The sequence below is a fragment of the Lepidochelys olivacea genome (genome assembly GCF_965140295.1).
Source record: "Lepidochelys olivacea isolate rLepOli2 genome assembly, chromosome: 9".
NCBI classification, from domain to species: Eukaryota; Metazoa; Chordata; order Testudines; family Cheloniidae; genus Lepidochelys; species Lepidochelys olivacea.
Window position 1 is genome coordinate 34,554,359 of NC_140419.1, and position 15,200 is coordinate 34,569,558.

The following is a 15,200-nucleotide window of genomic DNA, read 5'->3' on the forward strand; positions in this document are numbered from 1 at the left end:
ATTCCTTTAAAATGTTTGAATTAATTCCAATGAAGCCAACTGGGCGTACTTTCAGGAAGGCGCCTGGTAAAACAAGTTGAAAGACAAGTGCAACAGGAAGGAGGCCAAAAACAAACAGGAGTACAGTAGCTGGAATAAAAGGGGAACAGGGTTGAACTAAGAGGAACAAAAGAACATGGAATATTAAAAAGGGAACTCTACCAAGGCGGGGCAAAAGGAAATCAAGAACAAGCCACAACAGACAAGGTTTGATTGCATCTGAATTTAAGAAACCTACAATCCAATAAATGCAAAGGAAAAAAGGGAGAAAAGAAAGAGGGAAATCAGTGCTATTAGAATATGAGGGACATAAGGGAATGAGGGGAAAGAGAAGCAGCTCTGGAAAAAGTGAACTGAGATTAGAATCTGGATGGGTAAATGGGAAAACAAAGAGGTGTTGTTGCTGTTTGACAATCAAGGGAGTTTAGCAACTTTCCAAAAGAAGTGCAGAGAAGCATTAGCATAAAAGAAGGGGTGGCAATAAAGAGAAAAGTGAAGAAGACTGGTAACCCCCCCCCCCAACTAAAAAAGGAAAAATCTTGTTAAGAATGATTGTGGATCATATAAGTTAGGTGCAAAAAAAAATCACTTATACTCTTGGGTAGCAGACTTGAAGAAAGAGACTCCGGGGAAGAGAAAACAGGGACACAGTTGTAAGAAACCTGTGCCTGCATTGGGAATTAGCCTGCGTGTGTGCTACAGTGGCTCTGGGTGTAGTCACTGGGGTTGCTAAAGTATAAAACAAAAGGTTAGACTAAGATTTGCTGAAACCTGAAGAGGATGATGTTTATGTAGCTCAGAACAAAGATTACTGTGTTTGATTTGATGAAAAGAAAAGGAGGACTTGTGGCACCTTAGAGACTAACCAATTTATTTGAGCATGAGCTTTCGTGAGCTACAGCTCACTTCATCCTTTTCTTTTTGCGAATACAGACTAACACGGCTGCTACTCTGAAACCTGTGTTTGATGAGATACTAGCTGTCAAGCAAATATGCCTGGACACTTGACTTGGATATTAACTGTGGGTCACATTGTGCCCCGCTGCTCCATGGATCCACATGAGAGTGGGGCGTACAAAAAGCACCCATTTAAGCCCCTGCTCATTGCTAGCACTCCTAGCAGTGTAAGAAAAACTCACAAAGCGGATGGGGAGAACGCAGGGGTCCCCAACCCCTTGTGTTGGTCCACATAGCTGGCCAGGCACGCCGTGCGGGGTATTTCATAACTCTTGAAGGAGCGTAGTGGCAGATTAACTCTGAGAAGCAAACCCAATGAGGAGCAATTGCAGCCTGGGTTAACCACGCAGGTAACATGAGCTTTGTTAAAAATGTTCCTGGTATACTGTTAAGTGCACATTGAAATCCATTCTTTGCTGTTACTGTTTGCAGTCTCTCAGTATCATGTGAAGTATATTTGTTTATTTACAGGCTTATCCATGATGTTGTATCTTAGCAGCAATAGTGGTATAGCTTCTTTTCAAGAGAAAAGAAGGTGAGGAATAGGGTGACCATACGTCCCATTCTGGCTGGAACAGTCCCTTTTTTAAGCCCTGTCCCAGCTGTCCCGACTTCCCCCGCCCCCCAAAGGAGGCATTTGTCCCGTTTGCTCTTGCCAACTGATCAAGTCCGCCACAGCAAACAGGACAAATGCCTACTTTTGGGGAAAAAAGTGGGGTGCAATGTGAAGGGGACAAACAGAGATGCCAAACCCCCCCCCCAGGGGGAAGGTAGGGCTGGGGGGCGGAGGGAAGCAGCATTCCAGCATGCGGCGCCCCCACAGTATTCCAGCTACCAGGCAACAGCCTGGCGCGGGGTTGTTTCCAACAACAGCTGGGGGGAACGGTGGGGGGGGCAGGCAGCTGGGGGGTTTCATGTTTTCTCTTTGGGAAATATGGTCACCCTAGAGAGGAAAGGTTATTGTGACTAAATGGGTAGGGTAGAAGACGTGGCAGGGTCAGAACATGCTGCTGCCACGGCTGCAACCTCAGCAGTGGAAGCAGGAATAGTGGCTGCAATGACAGGGATAGACCGAAGCAGGAGCAGAAGTTCAGTAGTAGCAATACAGCTCTCTTGTACAGTGGTGCAGGCATGTGCTCTTCTGCTCTCTACTTTCTCATCTGCTCAAGTGTTGAAGATGCTGGGATTATCTTGCCCCCTAGTGGCTACCCTACAAAATTCACATAGGACCAAATTAATCCCGGTGTAAATCCACTGAAGTCAATAGACTATGCCAGCAGTTCTCAAACTGTGGGTTGGGACTCCAAAGTGGGTCACGACCCTGTTCTAATGGGGTTGCCAGGGCTGGCATTAGACTTGCTGGGGCCAGGGCTGAAGCCTGAGCCCCATCGCTCAGGGCCAAAACCGAAGCATGAGAGCCTCAGCCCTGGGTGGAGAGGCTCACGTTACAGGCCCCCTGCTTGGGGCTGAAGCCCTTGGGCTTTATCACCACCCTGTACCTGGAGTGGTGGGGCTTGGGCTTCCCCCACACACACACACCTGGGGCAGCAGGGCTTGGACGGGCTCAGGCTTTGGTCCTCCTTCCTGGGGTCACATAGTAATTTTTGTTGTCAGAAGGGGGTTGCGGTGCAATGATGTTTGAGAACCCCTGGACTATGCATTGCCTCTGATTTTGAAAAGTGATGTAAATCAGAATCCCTACTTACTGCCCTGTCAGGGAGCCTAATCAGGTGTGATGGAAGAAGGTATAAATTAAAGTTGCCTTTAAATCCCTTACTTTAATTTATATATTTTACATACACACCCTGTAAATCACTTTGCTTCCTACAGTAACTCTTCTGGCCCATTAGTATGTGAGTTAAACAATCTGGACTCCCTTAGATTTAGTAGATGTAAGTAGAGCAATTTAGAAAATATTGTATCTGCACAGAAAAATGTAGATAATGGGATTTTTTTTGTTGTGGAAATTTCAATGGAAAATTTTGACTTTTCATCCCTAAATTTAAAATGTTGAGACTTTCAGGTTTTCCAGTGAAAACTGAAATTTGACAGAAGCGTACATTCCACACAAAAATCTGCCTAGTTGAAAAAAAATATATTTTCCATCTAAAAAATTGATGGAAAATTTTCAATCAGCCCTAGGTATAAGTTATACATTGGCAAGAGGGTGAAAGCTGAAATAAACCTATGGGGATCTAAAATGGTGTAACAGATGCATTGAGGTGACTGAAAACGGTACCAGCTTAGATTCCCAATAGATTTACCAGCTCAAATTTAGAGGTCATATTGAAGATGGTGTAAGCTACAGTCGGACTTCCTAAGGGAATTTAAGTTAGGGAATTTACTTCCATTGACACATCTCCTCTGAATTATGCCTGAGTTGGGGGCCAATGGATTTAAACTGGGTGTTAATTTGTTCCATAAACCCCAACACATGAGAGTGCAAAAACATCTGTTTTTTCAGTTTCACTATGCCCTATTTAGGGATAACTAACAAATAACAACAACAACAACAACAACAGTAGTCACTTACATTTTAAATAGTTGGACAGGATCCAAAGCTGACTTCTGTGGAATCCTGCCAATTTACACTGACAGAGGATCTGGTCCAATGTCCTTTCCACAGTTTACTACTATGATCCTTCTCCCCTCCCTTGGTAGCCTGACCTCCCCTGCACTTTGGGAGATCTGAACATGAAAGTAGGAAAAGTTGGGAGGAGACGTTTAATAAATAGACAAACTATGCCCCATTTTGCTCTCAAATAGGAAATGGAAGTTAAAATATTCCTCAAGCATTAACTGACTGAGAAAAATTTTCTGTGGTCAATTTGGTTGCCATTCAACACTTGAGAGAATAATGCAACTGAATTCCATAGCTAAAACTCTTACAAGCAGTCTTTTGTAGGCCCTTAAAATCCTGTAAAACAACAACAAATTGAATGGAATTTCAGTGTGCATTTCAACAAGACATGTTCACTTACACATTTTTAATAGGAGGAGGCACTCGTTTTCAGTGTTCAAGAAAGTTTCTTTAGCTTCTGGACCTTCTAAAAATAATTAACTGAATTTTAAAATAGCCTTCAGTTCCAGTGAAGAGCACCTGTCTTCTATTTAACACACCATTTCCTTCACCATATTTTAGTTGGCCAGGCCATGGCTTGCTGGAAGAAAATACGAAGCAGCAGCTGGATTTATCCTACCCTGGTCCTCTGCGTTTATGGGTTTTTCTCCCTGATGAGGCCATCAGAACCTTTCCTCACCCCTTATCTAACAGGACCAGATAAAAACCTGACCATTGATGAGGTATGGCTATACACTGCTTTCTCATTATATGGAATAACAAAATACTGACTATGCTTTATTCTTCAGAAAGAAAGCATCAGACAATCTCATTTACTCTCCAACATTTATTACAGAAAGATACATGCATGATATTTCCCCTGTGAAAGATTAGGAGCTCAATCCTCATTTCTGCCCTAAAGGGCCAATTGAGAATTCCCTGACAGAAGGTAATATTCAGGGGGGCACGTAGACAGCATATGTTTTAAAACGTTAAGGGAACAAAGATAAAACAAAGATTTTCCTATTAAGCAGCGAACAGGGCAGTATAAGATCTGTGCATCATGCATACTTATATTGCTATATTTTATGCACTGAATTAACAGCAATGAGTGTGATGCTTTCTCCAAGTTCATTCACAAAAATCACAGGATTCCTTCCTTTCCCTTACAGGTTACAAACCAGATTTTACCAGTTTGGACATACTCCTATCTGGCGTTGCTGTTTCCTGTTTTCTTGATTACGGACTATATGCGCTATAAACCCATCATTATTCTACAAGGCCTTAGCTTCATTATTACATGGCTGATGCTTTTGTTTGTCCAAGGAGTGCTAGCCATGCAGCTGATGGAGGTTTTTTTTGGGATGGTAACAGCCACTGAAGTTGCCTATTACGCCTACATTTACAGCGTTGTCAGTGTTGACCATTATCAGAAAGTGACTAGTTATTGCAGAAGCATCACACTTGCTGCAACCACAGTTGCGGCAGTGCTTGGGCAACTTTTAGTGTCTTTGGCAGAGCTATCCTATTTTTATCTAAACATCATTAGTTTGGCTTCTCTGTCCTTGGCCCTCCTAGCCTCATTTTTTCTACCAATGCCAAAACATAGTATGTTTTTTCACAAAAATCGTATCCCTGAAACTCCCCAAGGAGCAACGGATCAAGACACAAAGTCAAAAGCAACCAGCATTAATGAGCAGCCAAGTTGCCAAGAGGACAAAGACACTGCGAAATCATCCGTCCTTTCCAGGACCTTGCCTGAATGTCAGTCTGACAAGCATCAGTGTCACATGCTTGTGCAGTTATGCAAGGATGTAAAGGAATGCTATTCCACAAAGAAGCTTCTTTACTGGTCCCTCTGGTGGGCTTTAGCCACTGCGGGCTATAACCAGATTGTGAATTACGTCCAGGTGTTATGGGACTACAGAGCACCCGCTAAGAATAACAATGTTTATAATGGGGCTGTTGAGGCAGCAGCAACATTTCTGAGTAAGTAAACAACATAGTATTAAAGTTTCAGAGTAGCAGCCGTGTTAGTCTGTATCCACAAAAAGAACAGGAGGGCTTGTGGCACCTGAGAGACTAACCAATTTATTAGAGCATAAGCTTTCGTGGGCTACAGCCCACTTCATCAGATGCATAGAATGAAACATATACTAAGAAGATATACACACACACACAGAGAAGGTGGAAGTTGCCATACAAATTGTAAGACGCTAATTAATTTCTACCTTCTCTGTATGTGTGTGTGTATATATATATATATATCTTCTTACTATGTGTTTCATTCTATGCACCCGATGAAGTGGGCTGTAGCTTATGCTCTAATAAATTTGTTTGTCTCTAAGGTACCACAAGCACTCCTGTTCTTTTTATAGTATTAAAGTATTTCCTCTAGTAAATTCTAAAATACAAACTATACCAGATATACGTTTTAAATCATGTGTGCTCCTATGATGTGGTTTAAGTCCATTTCATGCCTATTAAGCATTCCACAGTAGGGGTAAGCAGGTTGTACATTCAAATTATAGTAGTTCATGTGAAGAACGAGAAGCCTCAAATTTAACACCATGTGTCAGGGTTCCCTCCCCACTTTGAACTTTGGGGTACAGATGTGGGGACCCGCATGAAAGACCCCCTAAGCTTATTTTTACCAGCTTAGGTTAAAAACTTTTTCAAGGCACAAGCTTTGCCTTGTCCTTGAACAGTATGCTGCCACCACCAAGTGATTTAGACAAAGAACAGGGAAAGGACCACTTGGAATTCCTATTTCCCCAAAATATTCCCCTAAGCCCTTACACCCCCTTTCCTGGGGAGGCTTGAGAACAAACAAGGTGAGTACAAACCAGCCTTGGATTTTTAAGACCCAAAAAACCCAATTAGATTCTTAAAAATCAGAACTTTATTAGAACAACAACAAAAAAATAAGAACAACTCTGTAAGATCAGAATGGAAGATAATCTTACAGGCAGTCAGATGCAAAACATAGAGAATCCCTCTAGGCAAAACCTTAAGTTACAAAAAGACACAAAAACAGGAATACACATTTCCTCCAGCACAGCGAATTTACAAGCCAAAACAAAGAAAACCTAACTCATTTTTTAGCTAGATTACTTACTAACTTTACAGGAGTTGGAGGGCTTGCATCCTTGATCTGTTCCTGCAAAAGGCATCACACAGACAGACAAAAGCCTTTTCCCCCCCCCCTCCAGATTTGAAAGTATCTTGTCCCTTCATTGGTCATTTTGGTTAGGTGCCAGCGGGACTACCTTAGCTTCTTAACCCTTTACAGGTGAAAGGATTTTGCCTCTGGCCAGCAGGGATTTTATAGCACTGTATACAGAAAGGTGGTTACCCTTCCCTTTATATTTATGACACCATGCCATGTATTTCTCAAGGGGGCTGACTCTCAAAGTGTAGTCTTTAGCTCAATAGAGTTTTGTGCAATACTTGGTGGTCTGTGGAGAGCGCACTGATCACATGGACCTTGTGTCCAGCTGCTAAATTCATTCTAAGGAGCTCAAAATGCATTGCTGCCCTGTTATTTTTCCACATGGGCCTTGCTATGTTTGGCACTGGAATGTTATTCATTCATGAATGGGAAGGGACGATTCTGTGAGACACTCCCTAAGACGACATGGATCTCACTGTGAAAAGTTAAAGAAGTCCTTCAATAGAGTATGGTGCACATTTTGAACGTATTGTTGTGTACGTTACTTCTCTTGATGAGATCCAGGCCAGTGTACTTATTAGAATTAGCTATCAAATGATAGGAAGATCAGTTAATATCAAACTTAGTTTTCAGACGTTTAATACATTCACAGTCAAATTTCAGACTGAAGCATGGGGTTTGGAAGTAATATAGGGTGAGGTAGTAGCATCCCAGAGTTAAAGTGCACACCTAGGATTTCATTAGCAGTCCATCGCTAGTTAAGCCTTCTCTCACACATAACCCTGTTGCCTCGCTACTCATATGAATAAAGGCTGCAAGATAGAGCCAATGGTCACCCTTCCTTTATAAACAGGAACTTTAAAAAAAAACTCTAAGCCCTAATAAGAAATTTCTAAATCCTAATTGGCATGTATAATGTGGGGCTAGAAGAGAATTTTTTCACCAAAAATTTTAAGCGAACTCTACACTCACTATCCTGATGAAGTGGATTATAGCCCATGAAAGCTTATGCCCAAATACATTTGTTAGTCTCTAAGGTGTCACAAGGTCTCCTCGTTGTTTTCGCTATCTTGAGATACCGGAGTTTTAAAAAGGAATTAGGGACCTGGGTCCATTGCTACCCTGCAGCTGGAATAGTTATTTATCCCAGTGCAAAACGAATGCAGAATGCTACCATCCCAATCCAGCAGTGTTTTACACTCACTTTGCACTGGGGTAAATGGCTGCAAGGCAACAGTGAATCACTCCCAAGGTGTTTCCTCAGATAAATTCTCATAACCATTCTGTATCATGTCACATCTCCAAGAGCCCAGCAAGTTCACACATTGAGCACTAGGGTCTTTGGCCCATCATTTTCCAGAAATGATGGTATGTAAGCAATTGTGATACTTTGCCTGATTAGGAATGAGAGAACACTGTTCTCTGTTGGCACACTATAGATTTTTCAAGACCAATGAAAGGTCTGGCTGGCCTAGCAAGTTTCACAAAAGGTCTGTGGGCTTGGTAAATTCAGTCAGTCAAAGGATTTGCTTCAGGATTCTGACTAAGCTTCTAAAGCCACAAAGGAGTTTGGTAGATTTTAAAAGGACATGATCAAAGCTCAGTGGAATTAGTAAGCTCCCCAGGAAACCCTAAGGGTATGTCTATACTACGAAATTAGGTCAATTTTATAGAGGTCAATTTTTAGAAATCAATTTTATACAGTCAATTGTGTATGTCCCCACTAAGCAAATTAAGTCGGCAGAGTACATTCTCACTCCCCTGGCTTGCATCGACTCATGGAGCGGTGCACTGTGGGAAGCTATCCCACAGTTCCTGCAGTCTCCGCTGCCCATTGGAATTCTGGGTTAAGCTCCCAATGCCTGATGGGGCAAAAACATTGTCGCGGGTGGTTTTGGGTACATGTCATCAGTCTCCCCTTCCTCCTTCCCTCCGTGAAAGCAACTGCAGACAATCATTTTGCTCCTTTTTTCCTCTTTCTACAACAGACCTGGATCGATTAGATAGGCGGTGGGATGCTCTGTGCCACCGTCCAAGCTCTCTGGAGGCTTTCATCTGCTTCCAGTTCCATCTGGAACTGTTCCCTTGGCGCTGGAGACATCAGTTCCTCATTGGATTGTAGACCTAGGCTTGGTCCCTCTGGAAGCGATGCAGTTGATGGGGCTGTTTCCGTTGACTGTGAACCATTCTCCGCTGGTGCACTATGTTGGCGTTCAGGCTCCAGCTGAGCCTCTTGTGTAGGGTTATAGACTGCTGCCGGTGCAGGTTCGGTGGGGCCCTCTGATGTTGGGGTTGCAAGTACTGGATTCAGTGCTGGCAATGGTTCTGGTGCTGGTTGTTCTGCCGGTTCTGGTTCTGAGACTGGCTCTGTCTGGGTCTCTGTGACTGGATCCACTAGTGCTCTTGCAGATGTTGGCATGGGGTCCAGTTCCATCACCTCTGACTGGGTCCTGATAGAAGTTTCCAGAATAGAGCTAGGTGTGACAGCTTGCTTAGCCGGGCCGCGGGTGACCATTCCCACCCTCTTGGCTAGCTTCACATGATTAGCCAAGTCTTCCCGCAACAGCATGGGGATGGGATAATCATCATAAACTGTAAAAGTCCACGTTCCTGACCAGCCCTTGTACTGGACCAACTTGGCTGTAGGCAAGTCAAAAGAGTTTGACTTGAAGGGTTGAATCATCACTTGGACCTCTGGGTCGATTAAATTGGGATCCACAAAGGAATAGGGATAGCTGACACTTGTGCTCCAGTGTCCCTCCACGCGATGACCTTCTTCCCACCCACACTCACAGTTTCCCTCCACTCTGAAGGTATCTGGGAGGTATCAGGGCTTGAGGACCTCTGGTGTGATTCTGGTGCAATGAACTGTCATCTGTTGGGGTTCTTGGGGCAGCTGGCCTTTACATGCCCCAGCTCGTTACATTTAAAACATTGCCCAGCTGACGGGTCACTGGGGCTAGGTGGGTTGCTGGAGAACAGTCTGGCGGGACGATAAGGGGTCTGGAGTGTTCCTTGGGGTTGGGGACTTGGGCTGCCCCCGGTAGTAGGGTGTGGTCTGAGGGTGTCCCTTCTGCTATCCACTCCAACTGCGACTAGAGTTGTTCCTCTCTCCTCCCTCCACCCATTTTGTTCCGGCTTGCCCTGCCTCTCTGGCGGTCTGGGACTGCTCGTATTGATCAGCATAAGCAGCAAGACTTTCTGCTGAGTCCATTTTCTTATCCCATAAACATTGTTTTATATCCTCCTTGGATATATTCAGGAATTGCTCCTGTATCATCAAATCCCGCATTCCTCCAAAGTTAGTTACAGCCCATCCATTGAGCCATTTATTAAACCATCTGTCATCTGGTTTACATAAGCCACATTACTTAGTCCAGGTCTTCTCTCAAGGGCTCTAAATTTTACTCTGTAAGTTTCAGGTGTAACTTGAAATTGTTTTAAAACCAAATCCTTGAATTTATTATAGTCAGAAGCCTCCTCAATAGGCTTCTTATTGAATATGTCCAGAGCTCTTCCAGTCAATTTTGTGACCAATGTGGTCATCTTGTGAGCTTCAGGAATTTGATGGAGTGTGCACAGTCTCTCAAGGTGAGAAAATATTCAGCAATATTACTGGATTCATCATACTGTGGACATAGTCGCTCCCATTTGTGGATTGTTGGGGAAGGATTGTTAGGGTTATTCGGTATATTCTGCTGAGCCTTTGCCTTCTCCATCTCCAGTGCATGCGTCCTCTTTTTTTCCTTCTCCTCCTTTTCTTTTTCCTTTGCCTCCGTTTCTCTCCTGTGGGCAGCCTCTCTTTCTTTTTCTTTGGCTGCTTGTGCATCCATCTCTGTATGTCTGAGTTCTACCCATCTTTCATGTTCCTTTTGTTTTTCCTCAGCCTCAAATCTGGCTAATTCCAGCTTCTGTTGAACAGTGCAGTCTGTCATCCTGCCATTTTTGTTTTTAACTAACTGTACACCTGAGAGTTAGAAAGGAAAAAAAACCACACTGGCTTGTAAAATTTTGCTGTGCTGTAACCGGATACTTTTTTTCCTCTGATAGCTGTTCTCAGCCTACAGAAAAATCCTTTTGTTATGCCTGCTGCTCTGTCCCCCAGGCAGAGACACAGAATCTACAGCTGCAATCACCTTTTACAAAACCCTTTAAAATCTTGCTGTGCTTCTGGTTCAAAATGATCCCACTGCTCTGCCACCATGTCAAGGTTCCTTCCCCACTCCGAACTCTAAGGTACGGATGTGGGGACCAGCATGAAAGACCCCCTAAACTTATTCTTACCAGCTTAGGTTAAAAACTTCCCCAAGGTACAAACTTTGCCTTGTCTTTGAACCGTATGCTGCCACCACCAAGCGTTTTAAACACAGAACAGGGAAAGAGACAATTTGGAGACGTCTTCCCCCAAAATATCCCCCCAAGCCCTACACTCCCTTTCCTGATGAAGGCTTGATAAGAATCCTCACCACTTGGTACAGGTGAACAAAGACCCAAACCCTTGGATCTTAAGAACAATGAAAAATCAATCAGGTTCTCAAAAGAAGAATTTTAATTAAAGAAAAGGTAAAAGAATCACCTCTGTAAAAACAGGATGGTAAATACCTCACAGGGTAATCAGATTCAAAATGCAGAGAATCCCTCTAGGCAAAACCTTAAGTTACAAAAAGACACAAAAACAGGAATATACATTCCATCCAGCACAGCTTATTTTACCAGCCATTAAACAAAAGGAAATCTAACTCATTTCTAGCTAGATTACTTACTAACTTAACAGGAGTTGTAAGGCTGCATTCCTGATCTGTTCCTGGCAAAAGCATCACACAGACAGACAAACCCTTTGTCTCCCCCTTTGTCCCCTCATTGATCACTTTGGGTCAGGTGCCAGTGAGGTTACCTTAGCTTCTTAACCCTTTACCGGTGAAAGGGTTTTGCCTCTGGCCAGGAGGGATTTTATAGCACTGTATACGGAAAGGTGGTTACCCTTCCCTTTATATTTATGACAGTTACTATTTATTTTATAGTGTGGCAGATATAAAACGCAACATTCTTATATCGTCTCTCTAGGTTCAGTAACCTCCCTGGCAGTAGGATACGTGAAAATTAACTGGGATCTTTCAGGAGAGCTAGCACTGGGAATCTTCTCTGCACTGAATGCTGGTTCTCTATTTCTCATGCATTTTACTACCAACATCTGGGTATGCTATGCTAGCTATCTAGTTTTCAAGTCATGTTACATGCTCCTCATAACAATAGCAACGTAAGTACAAACCATCATCATGCTGAATAGTTTATGCACAGACTTCTTAAACAATAAAAAAGTCACATTAGACATTCCTTCAGTTTAAAAATAATGAAGTTAGCATTAGATTGATTACAGCTCATTAGCTCCTTGAATTAAATCAATATATTCCCCAATTTTCATTTTAAGGGGTTGTTAGAATAGTATGGTGGACTAAGACAAGAAAACAAGGACAGCAGCCAACCCGTACAAACATATCCATTTTTCCTCGCACAGTTACAAGTACAACACTGCCTTCAGCTGGGTGGAACGTCAATGGTGTTTGAAAGATGTCACCCACAAGTGACCACAGAATGCAGAAAGAATAAGCCATAATGTTTCTACATAACTGGGAATGTTTCAAGGAATTCAGCAATTAGTTATATTATGCCCTCTCTATTTCAGCTGGTTAGGGATATCCGGTGGATATTTATTGCTTTAAGTACATTTGAGATATGATATAGCTATGTCACAGATGGGGTTAAGAGCTACTAAATTAACCTACAGCTACACTTAGGTATATTTACAGCTTGCTGTTAGGTTAATTGGTGCTTTTAAAAAGAACAGACTGATAACAATAAACCCTCAAACCTTTGTTTTTAAGAAAGGGGGAGAGAGAGAGAGAGAGAGAGAGAGAGAGAGAGAGTCATTGAATTCAAATGAATTTTGCTTCTGTTACATAGCAGCTATATAGACATCTTCTCAAGGAAAAGCCCATTAATGGATCTCAATTCTTTCCTGATTACTTGAAAGCCATTAGAGGAGTTAAACCTAACACATTTACAAGAACCCTGGCACCCCATTTTTCTACAATCAAGTAAAATGTACAAAATGAACAGAATTAAATAAAGAATGTGCGAAGAGCAGTATTCCTACATTCCCATATGGCAGATACGAAGCACGCATCTGTCTACACAACACACACTCGAGCTAGTGAGGAGCTTTCAAATTAAAGATTTTTCATCAGAAGATCCCAATTCATCAAAACTGAAACTGATCGAAACAGGCCCTTTCCCATTAACAATCTCCCAACTAAAAGAAATGTTGAAAAAAGTTTCAAAGTTGTTGAAATGTTCATGTCAGCATTTCCAAAATTAAATGGTTCATTCTGTGGTTCAAAACAACTTTTATTTTGACATTTTAGTTATTTTATACTAAAAAACAAAATATTTAATCAATTGAAACATTTCAAAATCATCAAAACATAATGTATCAATTGACCTAATCTGAGGTTTTTTTCTTCCCTCCAGATTATCAATTTGTGAAATTTTTGAACATTAACTTTTCATCTCAATTTAGGACACGAAATTTTTTCAAAATCTCAAAACTTCTCACAGGATAGGAAAACCATTTCACACCCATCTCTCTCTCACACACACACACACACACACGTTTGACACATCTAACTCACTATTCAATCCAGCCTTCTGTTTAGATTGCTTTTTTGTGAATATGGCACAATAGAATTTTGTTCATACAAATATTTGGAGAGGATTTTTTTCATGCAAATACAGCTGTTGATGCATGAATTCGTGCATCCATGCGCACACAAAAGTCAATTTGTACTGAAAGTGCTTTCCGAGCCATCGTTGATTATTAATCCAGCTAGATGGATTAGGTCAGGGCTTAAATTCAGCCAGAGCTGCCTGGAGCAGAGCTTTGGTAAACATTTTCAACCCCCCTGGAGTTTTCATAGCATGTTGGGGGAGGAGGGGGAGATTGCATGGGGGGTACCTGGAAAGACTGAGGATTTAAGCCCTGTCTTAGGTAGGCTAGTGTATGTGACAGGAAAAAAACAAATGTAAAATCTGCTGAACAGCAAATAAATCCAGCCTATTTCTTTCTCTTCCGCAGTCAAGAAGGAATCCAGCTGTTTTTAAATCTGGAGTCTATGAATATGGCCAAACCTAATGCTCATTCTTTGCACAAAATAGACAGGAAACAAATGTCCGAAGATTTCCTAGACCACACAATGCTCCCCTCTGAGAAATTCAACATCCCAATGATTTCTTCAGGCGTTGCTCCTGGTTTTATGAATGTTAGCTCACCCATCGTGTGACTTAACTGACCAATCTCACAGCCCACATTCTCAGTGCTGTAAATTGAGTACTCACCATAACAGTTTCCAAAAAACCCATAGGCCCAAATATTACTAAACATACACTGAGGTAGTGCCAAAACCTGCTCCCCAACCTCCTTTTCTTTTTGCGTAAATTGGTTAGTCTCTAAGGTGCCACAAGTCCTCCTTTTCTTTTTAAATATTATGGGTTCAGCAATAGCAAACAATGAACAAATTCTCCAACAGAGGTTGGTCTAACAACAGACATTATTGGACCAACCTTCTCTCTCTCATATCTGGGACCAACACGGCTACAAACAAAAAATATCCTGACAGGTACATGGACAGTTCACAAACAGGAAAATGGGGGAAATCTGACAGATGGTTTGCCATGAAGTTCAACCAGCTCTACCAAAAAAATGGAAGCCCACAATAAACCTAATAAACCTATCAGGAACCTAATAAATATCCTATGTCCAATAAAAAAAATAATCGACATACGATACAATGTATTGCTAGAATTACAAGCAAACTTTCTGAGTAGAAGACCCAAAAGATACAATTTTACAAAGAAAAGTTTAAAATAAATGCAAAGAAAAAAGTTGAAGGGAGAGAAAAAACTTACAGGAATTCAGCAAAGATAAGAAGTAATCAATGCCACTCTCAAACCACAGACCTTACAAACCAACTGGCAAGAGAAACTCTGTTCTTAAGAGGTTCTATTAGATCCCATAGGGCTCATCTGAGCCAAGAATGGAAGGATAATCCAGAAGTTTGGTGATAGCCTAGGACCTGGGAGACCCAGGTTTAATTCCCTGCTCTCTCATAGCCTTCCTGTGTAACTCTGAGCAAATCACTTATTTCCTCTGTGCCTCAGGTCTCCATCTACAAAATGGGGATTATAGGCGATACCCTGATTCTAGAGGACAGAAGGTGAAACCTCTCCTCAGAGACTATGGTAATATGGGAGGAGGGGGCATGTAAGGACAGAGAATGATAGTCAACATGTTCAAATACACCTTGCCTTGTCTACACTAGGGTGTTAAAATATGTTAGTAACACATTGTAAAATGACACCTTTTATCCTAGCCTAGACATACCATTCTGTATGTGAATCGTCGCTCTTTCCCAAGGA

The 15,200-nt window shown here is 42.1% G+C and overlaps 2 protein-coding genes across 6 annotated transcripts in view; one reads left to right on the forward strand and one right to left on the reverse strand.

Annotated features, from left to right (window-relative positions):
• The window catches only part of LOC311526589 (C-C motif chemokine 20-like), a 67,615-nt gene that overhangs the window by 35,558 nt on the left and 16,857 nt on the right, over positions 1-15,200 (reverse strand). The gene's annotated exons all lie outside the window — the stretch shown is intronic.
• The window catches only part of SLC19A3 (solute carrier family 19 member 3), a 31,371-nt gene that overhangs the window by 10,611 nt on the left and 5,560 nt on the right, over positions 1-15,200 (forward strand). For 4 of the 5 annotated variants that reach the window (XM_084639773.1, XM_084639775.1, XM_084639774.1 and 1 more), the window contains exons 2-4: positions 4,139-4,299; positions 4,729-5,545; positions 11,793-11,985. In XM_084639773.1, coding sequence (XP_084495899.1) covers positions 4,150-4,299; positions 4,729-5,545; positions 11,793-11,985 — 1,160 coding nt within the window. In that variant the 5' untranslated portion in view covers positions 4,139-4,149. The remainder of the gene's footprint in view (positions 1-4,138; positions 4,300-4,728; positions 5,546-11,792; positions 11,986-15,200) is intronic. The other variant, XM_084639777.1, reaches the window with a different exon arrangement.